General features: G+C 36.0%; 4 protein-coding genes and 1 pseudogene across 6 annotated transcripts; 2 read left to right on the top strand and 3 right to left on the bottom strand.

Moving 5' to 3' along the window:
- Positions 1 to 846: 846 nt before the first annotated feature.
- Positions 847 to 2390, bottom strand: LOC18600233 (ornithine decarboxylase pseudogene; annotated as a pseudogene).
- A 3690-nt stretch (positions 2391 to 6080) lies between these two features.
- On the top strand, positions 6081 to 11578 carry LOC18600232 (Tesmin/TSO1-like CXC domain-containing protein). 2 transcript variants are annotated; one of them, XM_018121930.2, is made up of 11 exons: positions 6081 to 6260; positions 7029 to 7192; positions 7279 to 8029; positions 8324 to 8408; positions 8499 to 8649; positions 8731 to 8805; positions 9760 to 9940; positions 10262 to 10357; positions 10436 to 10502; positions 10689 to 10827; positions 10918 to 11578. In XM_018121930.2, the coding sequence occupies exons 1-11, from the start codon at positions 6204 to 6206 to the stop codon at positions 11243 to 11245; spliced, it is 2094 nt and encodes a 697-aa protein (XP_017977419.2). In that variant the 5' UTR covers positions 6081 to 6203; the 3' UTR covers positions 11246 to 11578. The 2 variants fall into 2 exon arrangements, with proteins under 2 accessions (XP_017977419.2, XP_017977418.2); XM_018121929.2 differs by having other exon boundaries at positions 8321 to 8408.
- Positions 11579 to 12953: 1375 nt separating this feature from the next.
- On the bottom strand, positions 12954 to 15043 carry LOC18600231 (Ribosomal protein S3Ae). The gene is made up of 7 exons (XM_007030553.3): positions 14900 to 15043; positions 14762 to 14809; positions 14525 to 14630; positions 13948 to 14085; positions 13657 to 13842; positions 13369 to 13569; positions 12954 to 13243 (listed from the first exon to the last, which is right to left on the bottom strand). Exons 1-7 carry the CDS (start codon positions 14908 to 14910, stop codon positions 13148 to 13150), a joined length of 786 nt encoding a protein of 261 aa, XP_007030615.2. The 5' UTR covers positions 14911 to 15043; the 3' UTR covers positions 12954 to 13147.
- Positions 15044 to 15581: 538 nt separating this feature from the next.
- Positions 15582 to 19482, bottom strand: LOC18600230 (Protein prenylyltransferase superfamily protein). Its single transcript, XM_007030552.3, has 9 exons — positions 19150 to 19482; positions 18322 to 18386; positions 17786 to 17834; positions 17386 to 17480; positions 17101 to 17186; positions 16916 to 16975; positions 16732 to 16813; positions 16144 to 16257; positions 15582 to 15967 (listed from the first exon to the last, which is right to left on the bottom strand). Exons 1-9 carry the CDS (start codon positions 19334 to 19336, stop codon positions 15803 to 15805), a joined length of 903 nt encoding a protein of 300 aa, XP_007030614.1. The 5' UTR covers positions 19337 to 19482; the 3' UTR covers positions 15582 to 15802.
- A 106-nt stretch (positions 19483 to 19588) lies between these two features.
- LOC18600229 (Pseudouridine synthase family protein) lies at positions 19589 to 26232 on the top strand. 2 transcript variants are annotated; one of them, XM_088806550.1, is made up of 20 exons: positions 19589 to 19897; positions 20270 to 20348; positions 20448 to 20645; positions 20782 to 20993; positions 21195 to 21267; positions 21348 to 21404; positions 22007 to 22086; positions 22171 to 22233; positions 22353 to 22440; positions 22547 to 22650; positions 22790 to 22892; positions 23031 to 23104; positions 23682 to 23746; positions 23911 to 24086; positions 24388 to 24455; positions 24566 to 24626; positions 24905 to 24942; positions 25047 to 25115; positions 25209 to 25560; positions 25680 to 26232. In XM_088806550.1, the coding sequence occupies exons 1-20, from the start codon at positions 19689 to 19691 to the stop codon at positions 25707 to 25709; spliced, it is 2199 nt and encodes a 732-aa protein (XP_088662676.1). In that variant the 5' UTR covers positions 19589 to 19688; the 3' UTR covers positions 25710 to 26232. The 2 variants fall into 2 exon arrangements, with proteins under 2 accessions (XP_088662676.1, XP_088662675.1); XM_088806549.1 differs by having other exon boundaries at positions 20270 to 20351.
- Positions 26233 to 26710: the final 478 nt, after the last annotated feature.

Below are 26710 nucleotides of genomic sequence, written 5' to 3'. Positions count from 1 at the left end.
ATTTCAATTGACTAGAATAACTTCTCATGGGAAGCGACTCACGTGACGTCGTTTAAGTGGGTGCAAGAGCCAAAAACTGTGCCATCTGCCATGAATAAGATTCTGAGAGCTGCCAATGAAGCAGCAGGTTGACCTTTTTTTTTTTTTTGAAAATTATAATTTTCGTTGGCAATGGGAGAGCTTCCTCCGTAAAAAAACAGAGGGATTTTAAGCTATGTACTTCCTGTTAGAATGTATCGGCTCAAGTTCACTCACTGGTAGGTACAGCCTGCAAATATAGCCAACCTTCATAGGCAAAAGATCAGTTGCCCACGAACGTTGTAGACCCAACATACAAAAAATTACAGCCACCAAAACAGTAAACTGAAATCATAAACATCATGTACTACTGCACAATAAAACAAGACCACAGTAGTTGCATAGCTCCCCCCGAGCTTAAGCCACAGTTCCTTGTCTGCCTGCCAGTTAGAAATCTGAACAGCAACCAAAAATACCATGGCGCACGCAAGCCTAACAACCCTCTCAAACATTATAAAGGCAATGGTCAAGTCATCAACACACAATGAGCCACAAGTTAGCCAAGCATCGGATTGACTTGCTAAGGAAGGTTGTCTATACAGCAGCTTAACAAGGTGAAAAGCATGTTCCTGGCTAGGTTCTGTTCCTTTTTGTGCATCGTGGTGAAATATGGTTGTTAATATGGAAAATGTATATCTTGGTATCCTGGTATGTTCCCTTCCGGATTATGTGTTGGGGGAGGTTGTACTAACCTCTTGCGGTTGTGGGGATGGTACAAACTGTTTTTGGGCGTTTAAATTAAAGGATCATCAGGATGATTCTGCAGATGATTTTTCCTAGTGATAATTTAAACGGTTGAACAGTATTAGAAAACTGAGGATCCACACTAATATGGAAACTTCAATATAACTTTAATCAATCAACTATTTCTCTTTTATTATAACTAGTACAATGAATTCACATATTATTTCCACTTCAGAAAGTGTTGAGATAAAACTAGCTTTGAGTGTTGTTTCTGTTTAACTTAGTATTGGACAAGTGTCCATTTTGCTTCGTTGTACTGGTTTGATAAGCCAGAGTCTATGTTGCTGCCACATGTCCTTAAACGTGTAAGCATTGCGTGCTTATCTTAATCTCATGTTAAACACTTGGTAGTTTTGTACGAGTGTTAACCATGCATGTCATGTATATATTCATGTACAACTCTTCAGTTAATGCTATGATCGATATTAACCAAGTTCCTCTGTTTTATCATCTTTGTTTTTCTTTTCCGCGTGCTTGATACTTCTGTTTTGATTTAACCATAACAGAAAGCCATAGACAATCATGGAGCAGTCTTAAACTTCCATAGGAGAAAGAGAACAACAAACTCAGTTGTTACAAAACCAACATAAACTAATCTGGTCCCTTATTGAGCGAGACACGACAACCATTGTGATTTATAGGAGCTAGCAAAGCCAGAGCACTTATGCATTTCTTTTTCTTGGATTAACTAATTTTATCAGAGTTTGCAAGGTAAGTTGGAATGGCTGATGTTTCGAACCCATTGAAATCATTCCCACGTGAAGAGGTATAAGCGCCCATGTTGTGGAAGACCAACCAATCATTAACTTGTAGATCTGGCAGCGGGTAACCCTCCAAAACAGTATCAGCCGGATCACATGTTGGTCCAAAAACTGTGGAGTCGGATGTCTTAAGCCCTTTGCGTGTTATGACGTCGTTGTTGCCATAGTTGGCAAGAGGAGTGCAAATCACATCATCATGGTCATACTTCAAATAGTTCATAGACCCCGACATCCCATCGTTAATCCAATACTCTTTAATCTCATTCCTAATTCGCTTCCCTAAAATGCTTGTTGCTAATGTGAAAGGCTCGTTAGCAGAGAAACGACCAGGTTCTGCCATAATTTTTAAGCCAGTAGTAGGCCCGGTAGGAAAATACTTTTGCAGAGCAACTTTCACGGCTGAGGCTGCTTCAGTAAACTTTGGACCGGATGTGAAACCTCCACCAATGTTTAGAATATGCATTTTAGGAAGGCCAAGTTGAGCTGCTGTTTCAAATGTTGTTTTAGCTGCTAATATTGCTTCTTCGAATGCATGGTAGTTAATGGCTCTACTACCAATATGGAATGAGACACCAACAACATTGAGCTCTGCAGCTTGAGCAGCTTGGAGAAGAGGAACGATTTCCTCAGGGAGTGCACCGAATTTGGAACCGAACAGAAATGCTGCACCACTGGTTTCCGGGACTTGGATTCGCATCAACAGGGCACATTTTGGGTGCCATTTTTTAATCTTCTCAAGTTCACATTTTGAATCAAAAGTAGCCAAGTTAACACCAACTTTAGCAGCATACTTAATGTGAGACTCAGGTTTGCTAATGATTACGAGTGCCAGCCACTCCCAAGTCTTACTAGCCCAAACCGATAAAAGCTACTACTAAATTTGAGAACATTTTTTTTTTATTAAAAGGGAATTAGCGCCGGAAGGAAACCTAGGGCTAGAAGAGTTAAAGAGGATTTGAAAATTGGAAATTAGATTTTCTATGGAGTTTTATTTCTTGGCTTTTTCTTTTTAATTCAGAAAATTTAGAATTTTATTTTATTTTTAAAAAAATATACAAAGAAAAGTCGAGTACCTTGTCGAGATTTATGTTATTTTGTAGATTTTGGTTTTTTGAATTACTAGATTGTATTTTAAGTTTTTTTGCTATTTTATAAATTTGAGTTTTTTTTTGAGTTTACAGCATGTAAACTCTACAACTATTTAATTTGCAATTTTGTTTCTCTCTCTCTCCCCCCAACTGAATCTAACACAAGTTATACAACTTTTACAACCTAAAATTTATTCTATAACAATCAAATTTATAAACTTCAAAAAACCAGCCAAAAATGAAGTTGCCGATAACTAACATTTTTTATATAGTTAATCAAAGTTAAAAAAAGACATAATCTAAGAGACACGTGGTAAACAAATATGAACGGAGTAGAGAAAGGGATACAATATAAGGGCAGAGGATTTCCATCCCTATTTATAGAGGTAGATATTATTAAAATTTCCTTAAATGAAAATGCACATGAAACACATCGTCACGTATAATGTTATTGTCATAGACTTGTAGTCTTCTTTTCCTTCATCGTATACATTATTCATTTTGAGGCTTAGAGCAAATTACACCTACCATTCTTAAAATTTGATGTATATATCTTTTTCAACCCAACATCTTTTCCAGATCTCCTTGCATGTTATTGACTAATATTTTCATAAACTCCTAACGTCTCTCCACTATCTTTGCTTTTTGCTCCTATGGACAATATGTGTTGTATCCTCTCTGTATTGTACTGTATATCAAGACAAGAATCAACCCTTCTTAAAGCAAGTGCTTCATTCTCTCTTCATTAATTTCATCTAATCTTCAACTATCCTAACTAACCATCTTGTCTAGCAGTAAAATTCAAACAATGAGTTGTACATTATTGTGTTTGGTAAGAGGGAAAGAGGAAGGAAAGATAAATTTTTTTTTCCCATCATTTCATGGTATGGTCAGAGGAAAATGAGAGGAGAGAAGGGAATTGGATGGATTTGTACATTTCTCTTCTCTTTAAATCCAATTCTTCCAAAAATAAGAAGACAACACTTATTCAATTTGTGGAGCAGAAATGTTTCATAAGTTTACACATGCATTTCATGACACATTGTACTCAGTGAGACAGTGACCAATGTCTTCTATGCTGCCCTCTTGCAGCAGAAAAGAAGATGGTTTAGGTGCATCCATTGCCCTTCTTTCTTTCTTTTCTTTATCTTTTACCAAACATAATGTTATAGCATAAATTACGTAAAAATTCACTATTTATTAATTCGGACAATTACATAAACCTGTTTTTTCTCTTGTTCGGACAATTAACACATGCTTTTTTTTTCTTGTCGACCATATATATTAACACGATTTTAATCAAGTTAAGCACAACAAGTAATAAAATCACTAAAAATTATAGCAAAGGTGGTAATCCCTGTACTAGGAAGTCTATCCCTTATTGCTCATGTAATTCTGGAAGTAAGGTTTCAGTCTCCCGCCTTGCTATACTTTATTTTTATTGCTATTAACAAAACAATTACAAGGAAATTGAACCCTGCGAAAACTTTTAGCATAAAAAAAATAATAAAATGTATACTTTTTTTTAAAAAAATTAAACAGGCCAGGTGCTTCATGTGCATGCAGCTAATTCTAGCAAAGTCTCCCACTAGTCTCAATACCATCATTGTCCAGCAGAATTTTACTAAGCAAATCTCCCACACGACAATCACAATTTACTTGTGATTATTTTTGGCTAGTGCATCATAAAGTTAACATGATTGAGTCAAGTAAAAAAGGAAAATAATAATAATAGTGGCAATAAGATATTGGTTTATACCATTTTTAAATTGAACAGTTGATGAGCAGGTGAGGCATATGCATATCTCAACCACCGACCCAGAAAAGGAAACATGATTGTCCTAATACTATTATTGTCCAGTAGTATTTAGCAAATCTCCTATTTTGGCTACTAAGCATGATTAATTTAAGTCAAGTTAGAGAGAAACAAATATTAATTATCTTCATCTTAATATGATTATTTTATAGACGTTATTTTCGTCTTAAACGTAAAATTTTGACTCCGTTACTGAATTCAATTATTAGATATTACAATTAAAATTGCACCAACCATATAGTCAGCTAGTTATGGTTAATTAAAATAATATTTGAAAAAAAATATTTTTCTCATTTAATACACTAAAATTGCACTAATTTTAGTGTTGTGAGATCATTTTACAAATATGAAAGTGGTCTATATGTGTAGAAAAAACGATAAAAAATGTTATAATTTCAAAATTCATGAGTCCATATATATGTGTCCAAATACATTATGCATTATGAGCTGGAAATGACAAAAAGGAATAAAAGGTCAAAAACTTTTCTGCACAAATTGAAGTTTGCTTCACTTTTTTAGGCTGGCAATGTTTCCTTGGGGAATTGCTGCCAAATTAATCAAATCAAAGTATCAGCGACACATTGGGAACAACCCATATGACAGCAAAAAAGGAAAACAAGAAAAAAAAAAAGTACAACTAACAATAACAATACAATTAAAAATAAATTTTTATTTAAATTTTTTTTATATGAACTTATCCAAACGAGAAGAGAGAGGAAAACAAGCCTGCACGTGATCGAAAGAGCAGAGAAAGAGAAAAGAGTGGCTACTTTTTTTTTTTTTTTTATATAATTGAAAGAGAAAAATTTGAATTTTATTCTTTAAGTAGAAAATAATGCACCAATCAATCAATTAAATATTCGGATGCAGAGTGGTTACTTTGTTGATAGAAGATTTTGTCGGTAATTTGCTCGACCTATCACTTTATCGATGGATAATTTTGTTAATAAAATTGATGTTATTTTCATTTTTATTGATTAATTTCTAATTAATCAAATTTTGTCCATAAATTCGGTCATTAATATAATGTGAACCATTTCATTGGCTTCCAGTCAACGTTATGTTGATACTTACTTGATGAGGTAGCCAAATGCAGTTGTTTATGGAGCCAAACCCCACCAGGAAGAACTCAATCGGAACTAGCATGACCATGGGGTGCTCTTCTGTGAGCTAGCCCCATGCTTTAACCTGATAAATGAACAGAAAGCATGCCTAACAACAGCATTAGGTTTTTTAAATATTTTTTTTATATATTTAATAATTGATTAACTACTATTAATCAAAAGAACATGAGACTAATATATAAGATGAAAAAATTATATTTCATGTAATCATGTCTTTCACTTTTAAATGGTATGGATTTAGATGAATAAAAAAAGCCCAAATCCAATAAGTCAAAATTCTTTCTTTCATTTCAAATCGAAAGGTTCAGCAAATTTCGGGCTGGACATATGGAATGGGCTGGCCCATTGTTGAGGATGGTTTTTAAAAGGTTTATAACGAGAAGTAAAAGAAGAAATTTTGCTTTTGTTTTCCCGCCTTCCCGCTTTCTCAATCAAATATTTTTTTTTGTTTGGTCCTGAGAGACTTTCATATGTTTTCGACCAATTACAAAGAAAAAGAAAGGGAGCGTTTGGCTGTCTTTCTCTGGAGCTCTAAGCTTCAAGCGTTCAAAGAGAGAAAAGAGAGATGGAGATGTCGAGGCTTTGGTGAAAAATGGATACACCAGATAAAACCCAGATCACTCCAACTCCTTCTCTTTCCAAATTTGAGGTCTTGTTTTTCCTGGACAACTCTTAACTTTTCTATTTAAAATGAAGTTTTTATGAATTTGGGTTTTCTTTAGTTTTGTTTGTTTACTCAGAAATCATGTTAATTGTATGAAAGGGTTTTTTCTGGGTTTCGGTCATTTGGGGTTTAGAATTTAGATTTAGGTTCTAATCCTTATATAATAAGTGGGTTTTTGCTTTTGAAGGTTATTTTGTTTTATTTTAGTTTAAACTTGTTTGCTCTTTTCATTTTTTGGTTAATTTGGATACTTAAGTATTAATTCTTGATGGGTTTTTGCCTTCCTCTTGTTAATGCCTCTTACTTTTGAGTTTTAGGGTGGATTACTGCTATAATTTAGGGTAGTTGCAGAATTGACAAAAGAAAGTAAGTGAAAAACTAATGAAGGGAAATTGGAAAGTTTCATAAATTTAACTAAGTCAAGCTGTTAAGTATTGAGATTCTCTACCGTTCTACAATTATTCAATCTCAACCATCATGTAACTTATGCAGGGTCATAGGGATTCTATACTCATGGATGGTTGAGGTTTTGTAATTTTGTACAAAAAATTATTTGGTGATATGAACTTGAAAATGTTGGCGATGTTTGTCTCATGATACGACAAGGATACATTTTTTCTAGTTTGGTTTAGATTACTTTATATTTTGCTTGGTTGTTTGATTGTTTGTTTTCTCGTGCTACTTGATCATTTGGTAATCAGGTTATTTAGGACTTATGGGCAGACAATTGTATGTTGCTTTCTCCCTTCGCAGGATTCACCTGTCTTTAAGTACATCAACAGTCTTTCACCTATTGAGCTAGCCAAGTTCAGGCAGACAGATAATGCTTTCAATTCGCTAGCTTTTTTGTCCCCTTCATCATTGTTTCCTTCCCCGCAGATCAGTTGCCACAGGGAATCCAGGTTTTCGGTTAAGAGGTAAAACTAAAATGTTTCTTTGTTGCTCTATTTAGTTCATTAATTTGAATATTTCTACATGATGTTTTTGTATCTTCTTTCCTCAGGCATCATTTCTCAGCAGCTTCAAACTCTAGTGTCCTGCAGAGTAGTAATGACTTAAATACTGATGAAGGAGCTTCAAAAGCCATTGAGCAATCTTACTTGTATGATGAACAACCGGGATGTCTCAATAGTGGCAGTTCATCCAAAGGAGTTAGTAGTGATCAACTCGATGACCAATCAGATTTAGCAATCGAGCTGCCAAGAACCTTGAAATATGATTGTGGGAGCCCTGATGGTAACTTGGAGCCTTGTGATGAGATACTGAAAAATACAAGTGAGAAAGTGGCAGGACATGAAGCATCTCCTTTCCAACACAATAAAGATGAAGGGGAAGAGAGACAACTGTCCTTTGAAAATGAAAGAGATCTGCGTAAAATACGTCGAATTATGAGGAGTGAAGAATCAGCAGGATGTGACTGGGTGGCAATTGTTTCTGATGTTGCTGATTTGTTGACCACGAATTCATCCATCATTTATGAGAATATTGAGGGTCAGGATCGGAGAACAGCAGACCCTGGGACAACCTCTTTTATATCAACTATCCTGCAGTTCCCGCTAGATAATTCCAATAATTTAGAAAATACTGAAACTGGTGATCCTAGTGGTTCCTGCAAACAAAGCAAGTTAGGAGTGCCAGTAACAGATCAGACACCTGCCATCCTGTCTACTTGTCTACTGGACAAGCTAGTTGTCAGTGATTCAGGTTTGAACAAGGATGATAAGGGGGAGAAGTGTAACCAGTCCAGCCATCAGGTCAACTTAAAGAACTGTACTTGTGTTAAAGGCTTTTTTGATGCAGAGTGAATATCTATAATAAGATAATATTTTACATAAAATTATATATTATTGATTTCTTTTGAGGAGTTGAAAAGATAATAGCATAATTGAGCGAAGCATTGTTGGAAAATGTTTACCTTAAATCACATAATTCTATGTTTGTTAAGGATATTTTCTACAAGAGTGTTGTTTCTGAAATATTTAAATATTTGTCTTGGTCAGTGCGACAACACTTTTCTATAACTATGCTTTACATTATTCCCTCAGCAGCGTAGCATACGACGGCGCTGTCTAGTATTTGAGAAGTCACCTGGTTTTGGTTTGCACTTGAATTCTCTTGCAAATACCTCAAACGGTGATGTTTCTTAAGCAGGAGATCTAGTTTCTTATAAGCAATTGATATGTATGTTGGGCTCCTTGACGTTTTCTAGTTTCCTGACTGCAGATCAGAGTCCTCTTAGTAAATTAACTCCAAGCACTATGAAGAGGGATGAGGTTCCTCATCACAACAAAGCTGTGGTTACAGACAATTCTCCTGAGACACCTGCTACTGTCAGTGGCAATGAGACTGACCTTAATAGTCCTGAAAAGAAGAGGCATGAATAAGATTAGTATTTTTTAAGATTTGAATTTAAACAGCTTGATATACTAATTGATTTGAGTATAATACTGTGCAGGACAAAGTTTGAACATGTTGAGGAGAATGCAGCATGCAAGCGCTGTAACTGTAAGAGGTCAAAATGCTTGAAGCTGTAAGTCTGCCTTATTTATTAAAACCTATATTTAAGGTCAATGTGCATATTATTTAAGTGTTCTACCAAGTCTATTTAGGGTTAATTCCTCCATTTGTGATACTCAAGACCACTGGCCCTCTAACTACTTAGAATTAAAACTCATGGTGAACCAACAGTTTTGTAACATCACTTCCTACATCTAAAAGTATAAGATACTCAGGCCTAATTCTATAGTGTTATACATCTATGTTCTTGGTTTTTGCAAATCTCTAGCTGCAGTAATTTATGGGCCATACGGATGTTAAAGTTTTATCAGTTCTACCTTTTTTTTTTTAAAGTCATTTGTTTTACGTTGTAATCTCCGATGAAACTGTTTCAATTGTAATAGTGAAAGTTCTAGAAGCTAGATAATAGTGCTTCGGCCAGCAAAAGGTGCCCCACTGATTAGAAGCACTAAGTTTTGCTGCTCATGTATTGTTTCTATGGTTGTTTACATAACTTATCGCCCATAGTTAACATATTCTAAATATGCCTATAACAGGATTGATAAAGGCTGTCAATAGCATGGAATTAAAGAAGATTTTGGTTTTATGGTTAAATTAAATGAGCAATTACTTTGCAGAATACACCTCATTTTATCTACCTTCATTAACAGGGGATAAATATTAGCTGATCCTGTTTCTCTTGCGCTTGAGTTGGATCATAGAAGTGGTTACATTACTTCTGATTTCTAGGATTACTTGATGAATCAATTTCCAACAGCCTGGTAGAAGGCGATTTAAATGATCATTGTTAACTTGTTTTTGTACACTTATTTAGTTATTATTGGACTTGTCCTGGTTCTTTGCTGCCTAGTTATTATTGCTACTTGTTGCAGTCGCTGCCATGAATTTTCACCTGCTTCTAGCACTTGGGATTCAACTGCTTTCCATATTGTTTACCTAGTTCTACTGGCTATGATTTATGATACAGTTATTGCGACTGCTTTGCTGCTGGTCTGTACTGTATTGAGCCTTGTTCATGCCAAGATTGCTTCAATAAGCCAATTCATGAAAACAAGGTTCTAGAGACTCGCAGACAGATTGAATCTCGCAACCCACTAGCATTTGCTCCCAAAGTGATTAGAAGCACGGACAGTGTTTCAGACTCCGGGGTTAGAATCTATTTCTATGATAAAGCTTCTGGGTAATAATAGAGTAGCATCAAAGTCATCAAAGTGCATTGCTCATCACTTATTTTGGTGTTGAACCTTGGATGTCGAAACTCCTTTCTCCTTTGAAAGGTTAACAACCACTTTGCCAGGCTTGGGTTCTTAGCATGACGTTATTTGGCATGGCTCATAATATTGTGATGCTTTGCCAACTTAACTATGAGCAGAGTGGGCTTTGATGATAATTTTGCCAAATTTATATAAATGGACTCTTCTTTTGAGAATTCTACTTCACTCAAATCAAGATGGTGTTTGCTCTTGCAGGGTGAAACTAACAAAACTCCTGCTTCAGCCAGGCATAAAAGAGGATGCAATTGTAAAAAATCAAGTTGCTTAAAGAAATACTGCGAATGTTTTCAGGTTTGTCAGTTCAGCTCATTCTGCATAGAAATGTTTTCCTCACCAATCTGATATGGTTGTTGTCTCCTGTGTATGAAGGCTGGTGTTGGATGCTCCCCCAGCTGTAGATGTGAAGGTTGTAAAAATAGATTTGGTCGGAAGGGTGGTGAGTCTTTATCTGGTACTGTTTGGTTGAATACAAATATTAATGTTTGGAACTGATATTCAAAGGTTTTTTCCCTTCTCCAATGTAGTTCTTTTAATCATCTTATCAAGGCAATATGTCCGGCATGGCAAGTGCACTCCATTTTTCTTGTATTTTCTAATGTAGCCTTTTCTTTTGTTCCACTAGGAGGGGATGAATCTGAATCTGATGGGGAGGACTTAGAGACCTGTGAAAGGAATGCATCAGAGAAAAATTCACAAGACATTGCAATAAATAGAAGTGAGGAGTATCCAGATCTTTCAGTACCTTCCTCTGATTTATCCAGGTATTATTTCACCTTAGATTAGTTAGGCTATTCTTAATTTCTTATACTATCTAGATTCTTTCAAGTGGTAAAGGGTACACCATTTTGCAGGTTGCCATTTGCTTACAGTGGGAAGCTCTCAGGATCTTTTCTCCATTCTGTTAGGTTATCTCCTCAGTTGTGCACCACTCAAGAACTTGGTTCATCAGATTCTTCCTCATGTCTGCCCAAGTTCGAAACACATCTTCAGGCAATTCCAGAAGATAAAACTGCAGAGATTCTGAAACATAATTTGTCACCTGTTGTTCTGAAAGCAACCTCCCCAAACTGCAAGAGGGTCTCACCTCCACATCGTGAGTGCAGTTCATCCAATACGTGGCGTAGTAGGAAGTTGATTCTGAGATCAGTCCCTCCATTTCCATCATTCTCTCAACCATGAAAGCTGTGACTTTCCAGTTCCAGAACTCTTTAAACATTACCATGTTCTTCATGATGCTGGTCTTCTCCAGCAATTAGATCTTGAGGCAATTATATTCCATATTTAGTGATGTACTTCCAGTCCACGATCCAGTGCTTAATGGCTATGGCTCTCGAGCTTTCAAATTTCATAAAAGCACTGTATTATCTTTAGAATGTGCTTTGTTTATAAAAGTGGAAACCTTGTAATACTATTTTGTGTATTTTTTTCTCCATAAATTGTAGCCAACAAACATCATAGTGATTTTCCTTTTCTAGTGTATAATATATACTACTTGGCATTGCTTATTCCTAAGTTCCTGCTCGAATTGAGTCTCTTTTCTGGTGTAGATGGGACCAGCATTCTCCTTAACATCTTCTTTAATTCGACCTTCTTCTGTTTTCTTATACCCTTCTAATTTTGCCAAAAGGGAAATCAGCTTCAAGATCGTAAAACTGAATGCATTTGATCACAGCTTTCAGTTCAGCAATTTCTTTGGTTACAGCCACAAGATGAGCTGGGAAAGAGTCTTCTTTCTGTTTGCATTTCCCTGGTGGTACTCTTTACATACCTCAAGTGATCCTGGAGAAGAGTTGTTAATGAGAACTTGTCAGCCATGTTGAATTCACAAACATATTTGATTGCCTGAAGCGGATGCTCCTTTGATCTTGTGCAGGGTGCTCTAAGTTCATCAAAGGCTGTTGAAGAACATCTGCCACTATTTCTTGATGAACCAATTTCTTCGAACTCTTCACTGAATCCATACTCTTTCACAAGTTCTTTAAAACGTTTCTCTCATGCCTCGCGTTCCCTCTCATTCCTTGCTTGATGTTCAAACCTTTCTTGAGCCATCATGAAAATTTCTTTTCTTGCATGTCAAGTTTTCTGAACCCTACCTCAAACTCTAGCTTAGCCAACTTGAGTTCTTCCAACAAACCCCTGATTCCTGTCAATCTCTTTTTGACTAGTCTGTGATCTTCTCATCAACTCCAACTCCTCCCTCCGTTCAAGCTCTTCACACCTTTGTTTAATGGCATCTGCCTCTAGACACAGCTTTTCTTCCCTCAACTTGAGTTCCTCTCCCTCCGTTCAAGCTCTTCACACTTTTGTTTAATGGCATCTCTCTCTATACTCAGCTTCTTCTATGGCATGGAGCTACCTGGAACGTTCAATCAATGGACTTCCCAAAGGAACCATAGTGATTTTCCACTTGTTTCCACTGACGGGTAAGTGAAAGAATGGAAGAAACACCAAGGCTGATCTTATCAATAGTGCTTTGAAAACTCTCCTTGGTTAAGTTAGAGAGTTCTAATCCAGAAGAAGACATTGTCTCCATGGCAATTCCCTTCATCAAACGCTTATAAACTGTTGGCAATTTCACTTTTACTAAATGCATCTGTTTTTGGGTTTATTTTATTTTGTTTTAAATCTATCCGCCTGAATGCATGCCGAGTTTAAACTAGAATACACAAAAAGCAGACATCTAATTCATCTAGTCTTCAACCTCTTTGGATTTTCGGTGTTTTACCATAAAACAATTGGCCAGGGACTTCCAACATAACCAACAGCCACGAATCTTGAGATTTTTGGCAGTCACTGTTCATCACGCGCCTGTACCACAATCCAACAGCTAAAAGACAGGGAGGCAAACAAATAATGCAATGGGGTTTCAATGTTATTAAGAATAATATAAGAACAAAACGCTCTCATCTTGTTAAAATCATTAAAAAAAATGCTAAATAAAAACTTTGTAAGCTAAGGCACCAAGCTAGTTCTTCACATCAATCATAATAATGTAATATAAGGGCAAAACTTCCAGATGCTGTCTACTTAACCAAGCTAAGAATGGAAGTATCACTATACTGATAAAAAACAAAGCTCTCTTCAGGCTCCAACAACCTCGGTTTCCCCCTCTGCCATTGTCTCATCAGCTGGCCTCTCCAACTTCACACCAACATCCTCTGAATAGTCACCATGAACCTGCAGATATTAACATTGCATCAAAAGAGAGTACATATCATATTCATGATGATTAAGAATCCAAACCAGAATTGGACAACATGATGCAACCATCGAAGCCAAGTTTACAATAAACCAGAACATACCTCCATCAACTTGCCAAGATCAAACTTGGGAGCCTTAAGGATCTTGACTTTACGAATGAAAACATTCTGTAGGGGATAGATGCTTGAGGTAGCCTTCTCAATCTCTCTGCCAATCACCTCAGGGATGAACTTTGCAACAAGTTCTTTCAAATCACAGGATGAGGCCTGGTTAACCATAATTTCCCTCATTTTCCGGCGAATCTGAGAAAAGAACAGCAAGTAAGAAACATTGAAGTTATGTGAAACTACCACTTAACTGATCAACAATCCAGGATAAGAAATTTGAACCTGACGGATCTGGCTGGACTGTGCATAACAGGTTCGCTTGACCTGGTTTGCACGTCTCTTGGTAAAAGCAATGCAGAACAACCTCAAGCTGTAATTGTCAGTAGTCTTAACATCAACATGAGATTCAATCAAAGTCTGCCACTTGCGCACCAAAGATCGCAGCTTGTCTGTGGTGAAGTCCATTCCCTAAAATTAAGCAAGGAGAAGTTAAAATTCTCCATACAGGACTATATAAAGATAAAACGCAGCCTATGTAATTATGCTAACAAAGTAAACCATAATGCTACCTACCCAGAAGTTTGTGAGAACATTCCTCCCTTGCACATCCTCAGCTCTAAGTCGGATCTTCCTGTAAGCTTGATCTTCATCCTTTTGAAGGTCAGCCAAAGAAACCTCAAACACTCTATGCTTAAGTCCTTCAGAAGCAATCTGTCAGATAGAAGAATACAGCAAACTAGTCAGTACCAAAACATAAAATGACTCGTAAAGCTGAAGTCTCCCAATACATAAAACTGCCACAATTTGAACAGTAACACCAATTTTTACCCTCCGCGACTCATACTTTAGCTTCAAAAATGTTTGGTTTAAACGTGTTATTCTCTAATCCACCAATGCACTGCTCCACCAATTGATTATTATAAACACAAAAATATCACAAGGTTTAAGGCTATAACTATAATTAATTACATCAAATATCTACACTATCATTCTTGATTCACGGTAAGCATCACTATTTAACTCTATTCCACTAGCATTTATTCTCAAATTCCAAGTAAGAAGTCATTCCATCAGCTCATTTCCAATACCTTTAAGAGCATCCGAACAGTAGAGAAAAATGGGCACAGAATTATAGAAAAAAAGAACTAACCTTTGTGCCCTGAGTTCTAGTAACAAGAGTTTTGCCAATGTTCCTCTCATTGAACACTGAAGGTGCCTTGATATCATACCAATCCTTCTTTGCAAAAGGATCAGCTCTGTTTCCACATACATAAAAAATAATAAAAAACCCATTAAAAAATAAATTAACAGAAATGCTACCAAAATACTTAAAAAACAGATCTTTAACAAAATAATATAATAACAAAAATTGTACAATTACACTTACGCTTTCTTTTTGCCTCCCTTCTTTCCCTTTGATATCCTCTTGTTCTTCCTGCAAAGAAAATCAAAATTGAATCACTCAGGGACTGTAATTTACAAAGATTCTGAAATAAAGTTACAATTTTGGAGAGAGAGGGATTACCCGACAGCCATGGTTGGATAGAGTGAGGGGTGATTAGGGTTTCTAGAGAGAGGGAGAGTGAGAGAGAGCTTAATATGAAACCCTAATCCTTAAAAACCCTAGAATTGTAGTGGTGGTTTTAATTTTATATGGAATGCGGGTTTTGTCTATGCCACTGATTTATGCGGTAATTTACGGAAATGCCTTGAGGCAGGGTTTTTGGTGTTTCATGCCTAAAAAAAAAAAAAAAATCTTGTTTAATTGTCTTTTCCTTTTTACCCAAAAACGTCTTTTTTTTAATTTAATTTTACTGAAAAAATAAAATTACTTGACCTCCCTATAACTTAATTAAAATATTATAAAAGTTTTTTAAAAAATAAAAATTTATTAATGAAATCACAATACTAGTTGTTGATATACGATTTAACATAATATTTTAACTATTTTTTATGTGGTTATTTCGCTTTCTTAAATAGAAAATGTAATATCTAACTGTTGAATTCCCTTTTGTTTATGGTGAATTATTCTAACAAATACATTTCACAACAAATGTGTAAAATTTTTTGTTTGTAAAACTAAAATCATGTGTTTTATCCTTTGGTCCTGGAAAATGAAAAGAGAATGATGGGTCAATACCAAAGGCATTTGCCCAAGTCCTTACCTTCAAGCAATTATTATGCAGATTAATAATCCAACACTACGCTGGAGGAAAGGAAAATTTTCTCATCATATTTCTAGTTTTCTATGGCGGTATTCAAGCCCTCAAATGGAGGACTAGAAGGGAAAAACACATGAATAGAAATAAAGAACTCAGAGATTTAGCAAAGACCTAAACGTTTCTGGAAAATTTTCTTCATCCCCTTTTCAATTTCAAAGTATGGGGCAATAATTAAAAGCCTTCAATCAATGTCATCGGCGTTAAGCTTAAATTTTCAAACTTCTTAAAGCAGAAGTAAGCAGGCCGAGTTTGTCGGAAGCTCTCTGCTTGTAGTCTTTCTCCAAGGCTGTTGCTGCCAAAGATTGGAGCTCTGGACTCTCCTTGTCTTCCTTGTTCCTTCCTTTTGAAAGCTGTGCTATCGCAGAGGTGCACTGAAAAAGAGGATTAACCTTTATTTCAGCAAGAGATCAAATCTAAGGGCATGGAGAAGAGCAAGTTTGGAACTATTTTTTGATAAGGTTTTAGTTAGTAGAAGGATAAGAGCTGATGCATGCGTCTAACAAACAGTAATGCATCTTAATTCTTAAACGAAAGAGAAGGAGCTTACCAAGCAAATTCCAAGAAGTGCTCTGGTATTCTTTCCCCCTGTCAAGTCTATAGTGGATGCATAATATTTCTTGGCGGTCTGAAGGTTTTCTAGTCCACCAAGTGTGTAAAGCACCTGTTGATGAAAAGTGTAAAAAGTGATCATTGAAACAAGAATTCAAAGGAGAATCAAAAGAGTTCCAGCTAGAAGTTTTTTTGTTAAACCAATGCAAGATGGAAAGAATTATCTTGTAAGGACTGACATCCATTCACCCCCATCCAGTAGTTCCCTTCCTGATTAGTCAGGAACCATTATTGTTCTATGGCGAATTCATGGTCTTTACATTATTGCAGAACAGACATGGTCTTTACGTTCTTTGTTCCGTATGGTCCTTATATTCTTGCAGATCCATAATTACTATAGAACCAGTTCTCTATTCAGTGGATTAATTATGAAAGAGAAGAAACTAAAAGAAGAGCATTTGCAAAGAGAAGAAGAATGTTATTCAGTAGAAAACTTGGAATTTAAACCACTAATGAAATTGCATCCTAGTTTCTAAATAGAACAAGTGGGAAAAAAAGTTATATAAGATAGAAAGAAGACACTTACATCAGCATAGGCCAAATGATATAATGGAACTGTAGGTTGAGATAAAATAAGCTCCTCATAGCAGAATGCTGCCTGCTTGTACCTGATTTATCAACACAAATATAAAAAAGCTTAAGCTATAGCTATGTTGTGAATAGGCAACATAAAAGGAGATAATTATCAAGCCATATAAATTAACACTCACATTTGTAGGGAGACATATATCTCTGCAAGTTCTCTCCAAGCATCATGGTCTGCCATAAATCTATCAAAAGAAAAAAGGGAAATTGAGTGACATTTCTTCTTCTGCATATTATCGAGTTAGAAAAATTAACCAATAAACGACAGTGTGATTGTGGTGAGGGGAGAGAGTTTTCTGAGATATCTAACATTTCAAGATATTTATTAAGGCACTCAATAGCCCCTGAAATATTTCCTTGAGCCTTTGCCATCGCTACTCTCCTCTTTTGTATTACCTGCACAAGAATAGGATCTGTTATCATAGATCCCTTTTGTTTTAATGAAATAACACATAATCTTTTAGATTGACTCCTTTGGCCTTTTCAAGAAAAAGATTGACTCTTTTGGGAGTAGGAGAGAGAGAGAGAGAGAGAGAGAGAGAGAGAGAGAGAGAGAAATGCGGGGTGGGGGAGAAGCAGTGGTTGCAGAATTTACTTGATCAAGTGGATTGTCCTCTAAAAGGCTTGAGTAAGCTTTTTCTGCCTCAGCCCAGGATCCCTTTGCTTCAAGCAACATGCCCTCCAGCCTGCCTGTAGACCAAGAGATATTAAAATCACTAGGCCATCAAATGATAAGAGCAAATGAATAACGGCCACCAGCAACTCATCATTTGGTACCCAAAAGAACTCAAACTAATTTATGAACAAATTCATTCGTTTTAATCATGCCATAATCCGCTAATGTGTAAGCCCAATTAGGTTTGGGGTAGAATTTTGGCCAACATGTTCAGAAGAAGCTTAATTCAGATGTGTCATCTATCAAAGGGTAGACCATGAATGTTAAGTCGTACAAACTGAACCCATAAAACATAAATTTAATTGTCATATATACTTACCAACCCTTTTGCTCTCTGGAAATTTTTTCTGTAAAACCTTTATGCAATCCTGCAATATTGAATTGCATCAATTTAAGATAGATAAACTCATAAGCCTACTATCAACAGGTAACCATATAAGCTAAACAGCACTGCAGTTCAAGAAATAATGCAAGAAACTAAGAGATAAGCATAAAAATTGATGACAGTGAGCCTAAACCAGTAATACTGAACAAAAGTTGCACCATTATGAACATGCAACAGGCTAAAGGCAGATCTTTCTAAACTAATGCCTTCGCAGAGCATGAGAAAACTGTAAAATCAAGCACCATCTTAAAGAATTCCTAAGATGTTTGAAGGAGAAACTAGATCAATAATGAGGGTGGCCCAAACCAGAGGGACAATCATATAAATAGGTAAAAGAGTAGAATTAGTTTTGTACATAAATGCCAGTCTCAAAAATGAATTCTTTAATGTTATAATTACATTAACACAACAAAGAAACAAAAAGCTTAAAAGCAATCTGAAATGGAAAACTCCATACACAAGATTTGTACCTTTGCAACATCAAGACATTGGCAATCCATAGCAGCAATTGCTACTTGCTCATATAGAGTCCATTCTGCATCAAGATATAAGTAGTTGTTACTAATAATTACTGTACATAAAACGTGGGATATAAATTAACAGTAGAACCCAAAACTTATAATCACATTCTGACAGATCAAAGGGCACTGGCTCGCAAATGCATATTGCCCTTAGTGACATATGAAAGTCAATGCCAACAGAAGTCCTGAATGATGTTACAGCACTCGAGAAAATGTATAAAACTAACAAAAAGTCTTGTATCTAAATGAGGGTATAAAACTAACAAAATGTCTCAAACGCATTAAGCACTACAAATTGTGCTTCACAAAGTTTTATCTAACTATTTCTGATTAATTCTCAAAACTCCAGCTGAGAAATCAATATAATGAATACTCAGCCTGACTTCTTGACTCGCTAGTCAAACCAGTTTAAATCAAGCTTGAAACTTTCCAATTTCCATTTTTAAAAAGACAATTACACCACCTCGAGCTTCTATTACCCCCATCAAATCTCCAATTCTTTTTTCTTTTTAAATCATAAAGCTTCAAATTTTAATTTTAAGCAAATCAATAACAAGGTCAGCAATCCATAAAGCTTCAAGTTGTGAAATTCAAGCAAAACCAAAGTGAGAAAATCAATAAAAGAATTAAAATTCCAAAAGCAAAGCAAACCCAATCGCATAAACCAATAAAAAAACTCAAAATTGAAATCAAACACTTTCAAATCATCGAATACAATAAAAACCCAATTTCACAAATCAACCAAACAGGCTAAAGAAAGAAAGAAAAAAGACTAACCTTCAGGGCCAAGAGCAGATCTTTTTTTGGGGTCATTCAAGATCGACAAGCCATGCTTCAAGACTTTCTCTGAACGCCTAACTTTGAGCTTCCTGACGAGGCAAAGATACTCCCAAGCACCTCCTCCTCCATTGTCAACCTGATTTTCAAGCCTGTTCAATTGGGTTTCCTCTGTTTTGCTCACCATCTCTCTCTCGTATTTCTTTGTTGGTATCTATAGATTTTCTTTTCGTAAGTTGCCCTGTTTTTGGTTTCTCTCTCTTCTCTCTTGCCAGTGGCCGGTGTTTTGGATCTATAGTGGGTTATTAATTGACTTTTTGGAGCACTTTCCTTCTTTGTTTTGTTGTGTTTTAGTTCCATCTTCCAACTGTTGAAGGCAATGGGCTCCACCTCTTTTTCTTTTCTTTTCCCAGACCATAGCCCCAAAGGCCCAAAATAAAGCACCAAGCCACCGGGAAAGAAGACAGACCCCACCAAAAGCAACAAAACGCAGCGTATTACACCAGAGATTTAAACCCTGAGGAAACCAGAGAAGAGAAATGTGGCGTTATGGCGTCTCAATTCTAAAACCCTACCACTACTTCCACTGGAAAAGCTGCCCAGCAGATTCAAAATCAAACTTGACAAAAACCCCAGTCATCAAATCATCAAATTCCTTAACTTTAATGACGACCATCACGGAATCCGATGTGGGAATCCTCTGTTTCATCTCCCACCTTCCTGGTTTCCGTGGCATCCTCAAACAAAGGTGAAAGGTCCCTCTTTTTTTTTTTAATAAAAGACTGAGAGAAACTTGAAATGTAAAACCCTCTTTTGTTTACATGCTTTTGCAAATACCTATTTGTTGAATTTTGTTTATTTCACGTGCATGCATGAAAAGTTGTTTGGTTAGTTGATATGGTGGAATGAGATTTAGTTTAATGGTAAAGGGTTTAGCTTGACTCAAGCTTGTAGCTTGCTAGTGGTGTAGGTATCTGGGATTGACGAAAAGGGGTTCTTTTTCTTTAATAAAAATGGAGAAAAAATGAACATTGGAGGTTTTGAGAGTGACTTCTGTGTTATGGATTGGCTATAATTGCAATAGTCTATGGAATTTGATTGCTTTGAATTTTTTGTGAAGGTATTCTGATTTCATTGTGAATGAAGTAGACACTGAAGGAAATGTTGTTCATTTGACCTCCTTAGATGCCCCTCCGGAGGTGGTCTGACTCAAATTCCCTTTTCCAATTCATCTTTTGAATGTAGTTTGTGTATTTTAATAGATGATAGATGTTTTTTCTTTGAATAAATTTACTCAGGCTGTTCAGGAAGGTGAAACAAAGACACCTGATCAACTGAACAAGTGTTATGCATCTGAAATTATAAAATTCAGATCACTTGCTGGTGACACTGATGCAGATCGCTTAGAAGCTTTTATTAATCAAATTACTTCAGGCAGTGAAGAAGATATCTGTCCTATTGTTCTGTCGCCAGACTCTGATAAATCTCATCGAACGGTAAGCTTTAGATTTGTTTTCATGTTAGTTATCCATTAACCTTTCTGAACCTTTCTCATGTAGGTGTTACTGAATGTAATGCAAAGTGGGAATCAAACTAACTAGAAGGCTTTTGTTTTGAGTTTGAGATTTTCAGGCAATGCATAATTTCTTTAAGGAGAATCTTAGATTCCTTGTCACTGACACAGTTGATGGACCTGATTCTTCATCAAAATGCATTCGTGTGAGATTAAATTCTGGGAATAACAACAAGGGCAGAAATTCCAAAAAAAGGAAAGAGAGAGGTGATAAGCCCTATGATAGTAGAGGTTCAAGCCACTGGCCAGAGCATCTTGGCAAGTTCCTTAGGTAGCCTATCTCACTCTTACATTCATTTTTTTTTTTTGAAAATTCACTTTTACATTCATTTGATGCCTTTCAAGACGGTAGAAAGAAAAATCATGTCAGAGCTTTCTCCTTTCTGACTCAATTGCCTTATTGTGCCGTGAAGTCATTATTATTGCATTTGAATTACATCTTGAAAGTGCTATCTTCTATGTGAATATTCAGGTTCCATCTTTACAAGGAGAATAAAGATACACAGGAAGCCTTAGGGTTGATTGGAAAGATGCTTGGCATTCAGGTATGATGAATGATATATTTAAAACTGGTGGTGGTGCCTATTCAATGGAAATGCTTTTCATTAACATGTGTTTTTGGCAGCCAAGGTCATTTGGATTTGCGGGAACAAAAGATAAGCGGTCAGTTTCAACTCAAAGGGTAAGTTGGTCATGTATTTGCTGCTTTTGTGCTAAAATTAATTGGCGTGTTAGTTAATTTTGGCAGATTACTTGCTCTACCATGAGCTGTGTTGCTCATTTTGAGAGATTATATGATCAAAAGCGGACATGTTATGTAGTGTTAGTTCTCTTCAAAAATAATTATGCAAAAAGTAGTCTTTAGTGTCTTGGAAATCTGATGGATGTTACTTTTGAGAAACTTTCTGAGGAAAAATTATAATTAAAACAAATTGCTGCAACCTCAATCTCTTGACTATAAGTCTATAACCAATACCTCTGTATTAGAAGAATTGGTGTCAAAAACGTCCATAAGAGACGTTTCGCTGCATTATTGTTCTTACTGTTCTACCTGAAAACCATGTTACTAGTTATGCATTTCAATGGCATGGAAATTTAAGTTATGGAACACTACTGCCTGACTAATAGCTTCTCACTATGTCTTCATTCTAAATGCCTCCAGCATATTGATCTGTGTATGGATGGCTCTGATACTTCTTGTGTATATGCACTTTTGTGTATGTTTGGGTTTTTGCAGCATAATTGATTGCATTTAAGTGGAGCTTGTTCCTTTTGGGTCTCCAGGTAACTGTTTTCAAGCAGCATGCGAGTAGATTAGCTGCATTGAATGAAAGGTTGATTGGTATTAAAGTGGGAGACTTTTGGTAAGGTTGATGGATTTAAGACTCTGGTTTTCTTATCAAGTTATGGCATGATGAACCATTACTTATGGTGCCATTATTGTCTAGTTATGTCAAGGATGACTTTCTTCTTGGCCAGCTCTTAGGAAATCGGTTCACAATCATATTGAGGTGAGCTTGCTTTCCCGCATATGAATTCCATTTCAATGTTGCCTTATTCTTTAAACATCCTCATGGCTACTTTCAACTTCCAATATCCTATCACTTATCGAACTCATTTATCCATCCAGAGGAATTGTTGCAGACTCCGAAGAAACTATCAAAGCATCTGTGGAGTCCTTGGGAAGGCATGGCTTCATCAACTACTTTGGTTTACAAGTACTTCCTTGATCATCTTTCTTTCTACTCTCTCTCTCCCCTCTTCCCCTTCTTCCTGATTTGTTCTTGCTTTTATATTCTTTTCTAAACCTCTATAATTTTTCAGCGTTTTGGAAGTGGTTCTATTCCAACTCACCGTATTGGAGCCACATTGCTGCGAGGAGAGTGGCAAGCTGCTGCAAGCACGATACTTGATCCAAGAGAAGGGGATATCCTTTCTTTAACATTTTTTTTTTCCTTTTCTTTTGGGCAAAGCACTTTTTAGATGCTTGACTACTCAAAGGGTTTGCTGCATTCAGCTCTGGGGTATAATTATTGGTTATAATCTTGACTTGAATATCTAAATACAAAGAGACTTTGTAAGCAAGGCACGGGAATATTATAAAGAAACTGGTGATATAGAAGGAACTCTCAGGCAATTACCTCGCCATTTAGTTGCAGAAAGAGCTATGGTAAGTTCCCAGCTAGTTCCCCTGCATGGCTTTGATATCCATTATTTCAGCTTATTAGTGCTTAATCAGATTTTCTTTTGTGTGTGTCTCATAATAAAAAATCATATTTATTCTTTAACCTTTTTCAATCTCATACAGCTGCAGTGTTTGAAGAAATGTCCTGGGAACTACTTGCAGGCCCTGAAGGCTATACCTAGAACTTTGAGAATGATGTAAGTGCTTGATATAACAGGAAGCAGTAATATAATTTTGGTCTCTCAATTTCTAAATGGCCAGCCTCCAAAGAGGCAAAATGAATATTTGTTTATGTCTGTGTACTCTAAGTTCTCGTCATTAGAACGTTTTGTGTGATAAATGCTTTAGTGGGCTCTGGCACAATCTTTTACATAGCCGCTTTGCATGTAAATTTATCTCACTGTCTCACATTTCTTGCTTAAATCCATTGTGAGCTTTGTTTTACTGTTAATGGCCAGATTATATATTTCCGGTTTACTTCAATAGCTTCATTGGTTACTAACAATTCACCCCTTTCCCTATGTGTTTCATTCTTGTTAATAGATGCAGTAGTGTTAGTTGAGTTGAACAAAGCCTAGTTAGTTGATATGAGGATAATTACATTGAGATCCTTAGAGTCGGTTGTCTATTGTCTCTCAAGAATTATGCAGAGATAGATCCTCACAATTGGTTCACCTCTCTCTCTCTCTCTCTCTCTCTCTTACACACACACACTTTTACATGCATAAGAAGAGAGGTGATATTGAATCTAATTTTTTCTGTTTTACTGATCAGGTATGTACACAGTTACCAAAGCTATCTGTGGAACCATGCAGCAAGTATGAGAGTGGAAAAATATGGTATGCTGTTCGATATTTTTACTTTTTGGTGGGTGGGGGGGTATTTGTGTACTTTTAACAGAAAGCCTTTCTAGTTTATGCTGTCGTTATTTTCATTATCCAAGCTGTACTAAAATGTTTCAAGGTAACCGTCCAACATGATTCTGTTATCCTACCATATACAGGAAGCAATGAAGTTGTTTTAGGGGACTTGGTATATTGTAAAGGAAGTGATGCAGAAAAGGTGAAAGTTGTTCCATCTGAACATGAAGATAATAACTTTGAAGATGCATATGATTGTAGTCAATTAGATGAAATATCTGGAACAGATCTTCCAGAAGGGAAAAACAATCTTGTTAAGGTCGGTTGTTACTTGTTTTTATGTAGAGCTTTTTCTAATTTTTGAATTGTGAACTGAGGGTGTTAAAGGAAATTTAGAAAACAATTGATACTTAAAAATAGTTTGTGTAATACAATGCTTAGATGATAATTTTTTTTAGAATACTATAGCTTACTTTGTTACCTACTTTTTGAAAGTGTGAAAGATGTTCTAATTTTGGTTACATTAGATGATAATTTGCTGTATACTCTAAATGAAATGTTAGTATCAATCTTTTTAACCTCGATTCAAAGAATTTAAGATAGCTTCCACTGTCTGGCAGGCCATAACTGCAGCAGATATTAGTACTGGAAATTATACTATTGAGGATGTTGTCCTTCCTATGCCTGGGTAAGGGAATACTGTAAGGAGTTGCTGCAGATTTTACATTGCCCTTATCATTTCCATATTTAACTTTTCTTTCTTTCATTCCTGACAATGTTTTGCTGTTTCCTTGGCAGTTCTAGAATAATTTATCCAGTGAATGATATTGCCAATGTATATCATGATATGGCAAAGAAGGTGCGTTATCCTTGTTAATACATATTAAATCTTGCTATGACTCACTGCATGCTATTTAAGTTATAACTTACTGGAAAATGAAGGCACTCATTCATTACTTAATGAACCTTTCTGTGCACAATTTCATGATGTGTTTGCCAAGAGTAACTTTAATTTGATGTGACAAAATTAAAGCTCTGATTAATGAATGGTAGCTGTCGGGGAGCTACTACTTGTTACTTCTTTCGTTTAAATACCAAATTTTAATGTTCTAATATTCATTTTTTTTAATTTATCAGGATGGGATCAGCTTGACTGAGAGTGTTCATAATATCAAGTACATATACATAATTTAAAACTGTCCCTATATTTTTTCCCCGAGACTTCTTCTCAAACTCCCCCTTCATGTTTTTTTTTTTAATTTTTAATTTTTTATTGTAGGGAATTTTCAATAACCAGCATGACAGGAAGCTACAGGCGTGTTTTTCAGAAGCCAATTGACTTTGAATGGTATATCTGCTTTTCCCTTGTCTTTTTTAGCAGAGTTCTTTTAGATGCCTTGGAAATACTGTAGACCAAGTAATACGATCTATGTTGTTTCAGGGAATTGCTTTCATATACAGATGGAAGTATAGCATTGTCGGAGACAGATTTAGACAAAATTGCTAAAACTAAACCTGTGAACCTGGTCAAGGAAGAGAAACCAACCGATGGGACTGAGGGCCAAGATTCATCTGATCATATGGAACATATAGAGAGCTCTGAGGATGATAAAAAGTTTTCAACTGGCAATGTTGAGGTGGAGGGCTCTAGAGAAGCTGAGCCTCCACAAATTCATTCTTTGCCTGAGTTAAATTCTCTGGGAACTCAGAAGGCTCTCAAGTTGGCCTTCACACTTCCTGCTTCTTGCTATGCTACAATGGCCATAAGAGAGCTTCTGAAGACATCAACATCTGTATGCACTTTAGTTAAATGTTTCTTCTGTTTGTCAATTCTGAATTTAATTCCCTACCCATCTCAAATTATAGCTCAATATAAAACATCACCTTACTTTGTTCTTTGCTGCATTTGCAGGTTGCATTCCACAAGACTCTTAACCAATAAGCATGTTGCTGCTCACATACTTTACGAGACCAGGATCAGGTTGCTGTGTCTTCCAGCAGGAAAAAGCACTAATATTTGCTGTGTCTCCCATATGCTAGAATGCATTTTTGTTTATATGGAAGTTTTCTCTATAATGAGTCAACTTTTTCCTTTTTTGCCGAGTAGCACATTACTCGACTAACGAAGTCAGGCCTGCATTTCATTTCTGAGGAGTACATTTGTCCTACATAAATCACAAACTGATTCCTTTAGGATGCATGGAATTGGTGTGCCCGTGCATATTGTGCTTTTATGCACGAGTATTCATAGTCAAAAGGACGTCACAAAACTAGTTATATGTTTGAAAAACCTTGTTAGATTAGAGTACGTTGATGCAAATCTTCTTGCAGTTGAAAAGTCTGAAAGGCAGACGCAGCTGGAAGCTTTGGGAAATAGAAAAGAGAATGTGTATCAATCTTGTATCTGTAATTCTATAATATTTTTAATACCTTTTCCAATATAATGTATCTCTAAGTTTTAAGTACTATTGATATACACAACGATGAATTCATTTGATTCAACCTATAAAGCCAAGTTCCAGTACAAACTCGTTTCTTCCAAGGCCGAAATATAGAATTTGCTTTCTCCCGGCCTTTCTAATCATCTGCGGGCTAATCCCATTGCCCTCAATCTCCTATTTGGACAAGTTTGGAACTTGGGTTATTTATAAGGATCTCGAGAAAGCCCACTAACCAGGCAACTGGGCATATTCCATGTGCAAAGGCCCCTTGATCACTTAATACTAAACCTGATTTCTAGATCCAAACCAATATATGCAACACATTAAACATGCAAATGTCATTTAAATTTTGTAATCGTGATTAGAGCTACAGTTTCTTGCTTCCTTTTGATTTTAGCATTAGTCATAGAAGGGCACAGAAGTGTCATCAAAAAATAATTTCCCTGCTTAAAATTTTTGCTTAATCAAGATTTCATACTACTAATCACCTCTGCAAGTAAAG

This window comes from Theobroma cacao, chromosome 5 (assembly GCF_053813885.1).
Source record: "Theobroma cacao isolate CCN51 chromosome 5, ASM5381388v1, whole genome shotgun sequence".
In the NCBI taxonomy this organism is placed as follows: Eukaryota; Viridiplantae; Streptophyta; class Magnoliopsida; order Malvales; family Malvaceae; genus Theobroma; species Theobroma cacao.
The sequence above is the reverse complement of the archived record's forward strand: the minus strand, read 5'-3'. Positions and strand labels throughout refer to the sequence as shown.